General features: G+C 46.0%; 1 protein-coding gene across 5 annotated transcripts in view; it reads left to right on the top strand.

Moving 5' to 3' along the window:
* The first annotated feature begins 3,182 nt into the window (after positions 1–3,182).
* Positions 3,183–6,000, top strand: part of sidt2 (SID1 transmembrane family, member 2) — a 33,769-nt gene continuing 30,951 nt past the window's right edge. For 2 of the 5 annotated variants that reach the window (XM_088620154.1, XM_088620153.1), the window contains exon 1: positions 3,197–4,436. In XM_088620154.1, coding sequence (XP_088476280.1) covers positions 4,203–4,436 — 234 coding nt within the window. In that variant the 5' untranslated portion in view covers positions 3,197–4,202. Of the gene's footprint in view, positions 4,437–6,000 lie in introns of all 5 variants that reach the window. The other 3 variants (XR_015930474.1, XM_088620150.1, XM_088620152.1) reach the window with 3 other exon arrangements.

Here is a 6,000-nt window from a genome sequence, read left to right as displayed (position 1 = left end):
AGATAAATTGCGTAAGTTTGTTTTGGCTATTCTGAATCAATCAGCTAAACAACATAAAGTCTTCACAAGGATTCACAACACATGGGATACATTTATTGAAACATAAACCAATATACATTCAAAATATAGTGAGTATATAGAAGAGATGCATAAAAACAAGGATGCTACATTTAGGATACATTTGGTTACATTTGGTTATTTGCAGATGTGCCTATGTCCCTCTGCTAGATAAGAGTGGACATCCATCATAAAGGATGAAAATGGACTGCCCTGGCAAAGATTCTTAACCAAAAAATAAGCTCCTCACCTTTACATGCTCACAGGCAAAGACCCCTAGGTCAGCATGAGGCTGAGACAATCACAAGTATCCTTTGTGAAAACATCTAGGAAACGTTCGAAGTTTGGATGCAAATGTAGATGTTGTACTTCTGTTTCCAGATCATCAGCCAAGTGAGCTGCACTCTTATTGCCCAGGTCCACTTTGCCCACCCCAGGGCTGCAGAGGTCCTTTAGTGGCAGGACTGCGATCGTCCGGTTGGGGACAGGGAAGCTGTTCAAGGCTGTAGTAGTGAGTTCAAGGTGAGAGAACTTGCTATCCATTGGCGGACCCACGTCTGCCTGGGTAGAGTCCCTGGCACGGCACCTCCCTTTTTGTTCAGCACCAGTAAGTACAGGACTTGATCCTGGTGTTTAGGGTAAGGGGTGCTGGAGACCATCAGGTTAGATGTTACAACCTCAATGTCAATGGCTGGAAAACGGCCTGTACTGCTTGCATACTCTGTTCCCTGCTCTCTTTGAGGTAGAATCGGACATCTGCAGTTAATGTGGGGACCATCAGGTCACCCCCATTTACTACCTGGCAAGTCTGAGGAGCAGTTTGACCTAAGAGACCATGATTGTCATGGTCGTCATCAAGGAGATTTTCTCCTGGGTTCACATGTGTCTGTGACATGCCCCCACTCTTAATTTATTTTACCATCTAAAACAATTCAATAAATGAATTATGTAAATAGAAAACTTTTATTAAACACCTTTGAAGAACTCACAGTGAATAACTTATAAACAAGAACACAAAGCTCACATTTTACAAAGATAAAGTATTTTAACATAGAAAGTAATAAACTAACATTAATAACAATGAATAACTATAAACAGGACCTCTGTTACTTCAAAACTAGTGCAAATCTTACCATAACTACTGAAACCTTTATAGAAAGGAATTGTATAAATATAAAATAAAGAAATAACAAACAAGTGCACTCAATAACAAGGGAGGTGGGATAAGTAAAGCTGAGAAAATGGGAAAATCAATTGGCCTATATTTTCAGCCTCAGGTGTGTTATAAATATGAGCTCTGAAAGCTCCTCTCTGCTTCTGCCACTGTCACAGGGAGAGCAACAACAATCCGAAGGGCTACAGGTTGAGTTCACAATACCCCCATTTAGTGAAATGCAGGAGAAACTACGAGGAAAACATGCATTTTTTGTTAATTATGTATAATTGCTGAACAGTCTTTTGTACTGTACATTCGCCTTTCATGTTCGTGTTTGGCCTGGCAGCACCAATTTTTAAGCAGGTTTCCCACACAGCACAGTGTACAATAACTGGAAATGTGAATCTGTTCATTTCTAGTAAAACAACTCAAGTAGTCTGTGTCTCTTAGCTTGAAAACGTGGCATCTATACTGTTCGCTAGTCACATGGATCTGACAGACTCATTATTACATTATTATGCACATAATGCATGATATGACTAAATGTGGCATACCTCTGGTTTCAGATCTAGTCCACTCTTTTCTGCGCTTCAGAAACATTTCGTGCTCTATTAAGATTGGTCATTTTTTGACTGGTTTTCCATTAGAATAATTCAAAGCAGCAACAGAAAGAGACGCTATAGGAAATTGTTTCGCTCGCGTTTGAACATGCCAATTAAAAACATGTTGTGTTGCACCTTGAGGAAGCTCCCTGGCAGCCTCAGGGCCCTAGACAGTCACCTAGTTTGCCTATGACCAGACCCGGCCCTGCATGTGGGTCCGGTTTCCTTCTGGACACCAGGTCTCACTAACAGGTCTGTAGCTAAAGAAGCTGAGTGAGACAGCTGTGGTGCTATTGGTTATTTACAGACAATTGAGGTACTAGTGGTTATTTTTCCAGGAGTGTCAGAGTAAAGCTCAACAGCATTTACCGAGTGAAACAGCTTTGGGAGATTTGACCACTGTAGCTCATTCATTCATCACCTCCAGAACTGAATCTACTACCATTGCACCTCATTCATTCATCACCTCCAGAACTGAATCTACTGCCGTTACACTTCATTCATTCATCACCTCCAGAACTGAATCTACAACCATTGCACCTCATTCATTCATCACCTCCAGAACTGAATCTACTACCATTGCACCTCATTCATTCATCACCTCCAGAACTGAATCTACTACCATTGCACTTCATTCATTCATCACCTCCAGAACTGAATCTACTGCCTTTACACTTCATTCATTCATCACCTCCAGAACTGAATCTACAACCATTGCACCTCATTCATTCATCACCTCCAGAACTGAATCTACTACCATTGCACCTCATTCATTCATCACCTCCAGAACTGAATCTACTACCATTGCACCTCATTCATTCATCACCTCCAGAACTGAATCTACCCCCTTTGGACTTTATTCATTCATCAGCCCCATAACTGCTCCAGACCTGCACTTCACAGGCTGCTGTGAGACTTTTTTAGGGCTGTTCTTTCATTAAAATATTTGCTTGCTTGCGTTGTAAGATACATTTGACTAAAATGTGTGTAGTCAATAGCTGGGGAAAACAACTTTCAGTAAGTAATAAATTGTGGGTTATTTGTGTTAGCAATTAAAAGATATGGGTGGAAATCATAATAATCTCCAATCTACCTAATGTGTATAATTCTCATGTACAGTAATGCATTGCCTTTGAAAAAGAAATTTCAGCATATTCTAATTAATTTTTAAATTCCTTCCCCAACACCGCCTTGCACACGCATCCTGTTCTTGAATGGCTTGAACCACGAGGTCAATTGTGCAAGTGATTACAGGGAAAGTTTCGACACGTGTTCTGAACAAACAAAATCTTTCGTCAGTTCTGTGCTCATGTGTTTTCGCCGCCAGAGCGCCCTATGCGAAATTTTAAGGTATGACTAGTGTTTTTTTTTAATTGGGCGGTAGAAACGACTTCCTGTACAGCAAAGACCTACGTTCCCTGGTGGTGTCAGCTTTTACAGCTGTTCAGAGGCAGCGATAAATCATCGCTTCTCCTTCAATCTGCGTCATGCACTGAGGCTCACAGAGAATATTAAACTGCACTCAGAACTGAAGGTTCTCAGTTGGTCTTGGAAACCTCAAACGGCGCCTGTAGTTTTCTTTCTCCCCCTAAATAGCACCACATGTTAACCGGCGTTTGGGGAACGAAAATAAAAGGGCAGGTCCCGATATTTATCGAAGATAACCGAAGCGATACGAAGCTCCGGGGTGCCCGAAGTGCGGCGGGGTGACGTCATTCAGCCAGGATGTGTAAACAACAGCAGTAGGAATGGGAGCTCGTGAGGAGACGCGGGTTCAACCCCTTTATTGATACAGCGGTGACGACACGCTTCGGCAGCGTCCGTAAGGATAGTACTGAGATACGGAAGCCAGAAGGACGCTCCTGTTAGATGTTAAGACGGGCAAATCCACAGCTCCCTTAAGCCTCGTCCGAGCCCCAAACCCGGATCTGTCCGAGATTTCTCGTGTGACACGGGGAGCGACGCACTGGTGCGGGGGGCTGGGGAAACTGTCTGCAAGCCGGGGGGACATGTCACTCAAGCCGGGCGAGGGGATGGCGTTGTGAGGGCACAAGGGTCCGGGCGGCTGCCCCATCGTCCGCCGGGCCGAGGAGAGGCAGGGGCCGGCTGCACTACGCGTCTGCATCCGAGGAGACGAGGGGAAAAAAAAGGGGCAGACGGACCCGGAGTGCGGAGACTCGCATGTCTCTTGTTCGGTTCTGCTTACGTGAAGGACTTCCGGAGTCTTTTTTTTAAACCAACTGTTCCTCTCCGGCCGGGAGTCCTCAGATGCTGAGTGTACTGGCCGACGGCAGGCGTCTAGGGGTAACAACTGCCGAAGGGCGACACTATTCAGAGCACAAACTGGTCGGGATCTAGCTGGGGGCACCTGCCGGCTGCACGTCGCCATGGCGACCCGGAGCTGCTGGAAGTCGCGGCACAAGTCCGGTACCGCGGCGGGTCCGGCCGCCCTTCTGGCGCTGTGTCTCGGTCTGTGTCAGACCGCCGCCGGGCAACACGCCGGAGCAGCGGCCAAGACCGTGGTCCAGAAGGACGGGGAGTTCGACACCACCTACAACGACACGGCGAACAGCGAGCAGCAGACGATCTACGCCTTCAACCACACCGTCTCCCGGAACAAGGTGAGGCAGCTGCGGGCGGGGGTGTTGCGTCGTCTGTGGGTGCCCTGGATCCAAACCCGGAGTTTGAGGACGGGGGGACACATTCATAATTAAAAAGAAACAACGGGCCGTTCCATGCAAAAACAAAGCATGGATTTTTTTTTGCAATTTTGTTTTCTTCTCCTTTGGGTTTTTGGTCTGTTGCTGTTTTCTTTGAACTGTCCTCGACACACAACAACCTCAGACACACCTCTGAGTTTGATTTAATTCATACGCTGTTGGCCTCCATGTACAAGTTTGTTTGTGCGCGCTGTTGGCTGAGGTTGTGTCTCGGGAATGAAGGGGGTACCCCCACAGTACACACCAAAGAGCGCCATGTCCCTTACTCTCTTCGTTTCGTTTCTAGTCGCAGGGAGCTGCTGCAGGCTTTTGTTTTAACTGAGATACCCCCCTAACACGTACACAGGTGATAAACCATTGAATAAACCAAAAATGATTACTGAAAGATTTGTACATACAAAAGTAAGCAACGTTGTCAGGCGAGAGTGCTGAATCCTGAGCCAGTTCTGGGTTGAGCCATGCTATCAGTTCCAGAGCTGTTCCTTCTTAGTTCTGTTCTGGCTTAGGCTTAGTTGCAGAAAAACAGTTTTTTTTGGGGGGAAGATTTTTGTCGATTTTTTTTTTTCAACTGTAAAAAATTCCCTTCAAGCAATAATAATTGCTTACAATTATATAGCGCTCTTCTGGACACTCCACTCAAAGCACTTTACAGGTAATGGGGATCCCCTCCACCACCACCAGTGTGCAGCCCCACCTGGATGATGCGACGGCAGCCATAGTGCGCCAGAACGCTCACCACACACCAGCTCTCAGTGGGGAGGAGAGCAGAGTGATGAAGCCAGTTCATAGATGGGGATTATTAGGAGGCCATGATTGGTAAGGGCCAATGAGAAATTTGGCCAGGACGCCGGGGTTACACCCCTACTCTTTTCGAGAAACGTCCTGGGATTTTTAATGACCACAGAGAGTCAGGACCTTGGTTTCACGTCTCATCTGAAGGACGGCGCCTGTTTTACAGTATAGTGTCCCCGTCACTATACTGGGGCATTAGGATCCACATGGACCGCAGGGTGAGCACCCCCTGCTGGCCCCACTGACACCTCTTCCAGCAGCAACCTTAGTTTTTCCCAGGAGGTCTCACATCCAGGTACTGACCAGGCTCACACCCGTTTAGCTTCAGTGGGTTGCCAGTTGTGAGTTGCAGGGTGATATAGCTGCTGACATTTGACTCGTAATTCAAGGCATTTCAAGAAAACAGTACCAGGAACAGTACCAGGAGTCAAACCCACTCTGGCATGTTCCCACTCCAGGGGCTGTGTCCTCTTTGTGTGCCTGGAGGATGAGTTTCCCAGAAATACTAATCGTTGCAAGTCCTTCCTCTGGTTGGTCACTCGTTTCGATTTGGTTTTAGATTTTTGCACTTTTTACCAGGTTGAGAGTCAGTACCTGGGAGGAGATGTAAAAAAAAAACAGATTTACTTGAATGTTGTTTAGAACTGTAAGAATCAGGTAAAACATGTTGCTA

The sequence above is a fragment of the Lepisosteus platostomus genome, chromosome 25 (genome assembly GCF_059453375.1).
Source record: "Lepisosteus platostomus isolate fLepPlt1 chromosome 25, fLepPlt1.hap1, whole genome shotgun sequence".
NCBI lineage: Eukaryota > Metazoa > Chordata > Actinopteri > Semionotiformes > Lepisosteidae > Lepisosteus > Lepisosteus platostomus.
This window is presented reverse-complemented; position numbering and strand designations above follow the sequence as displayed.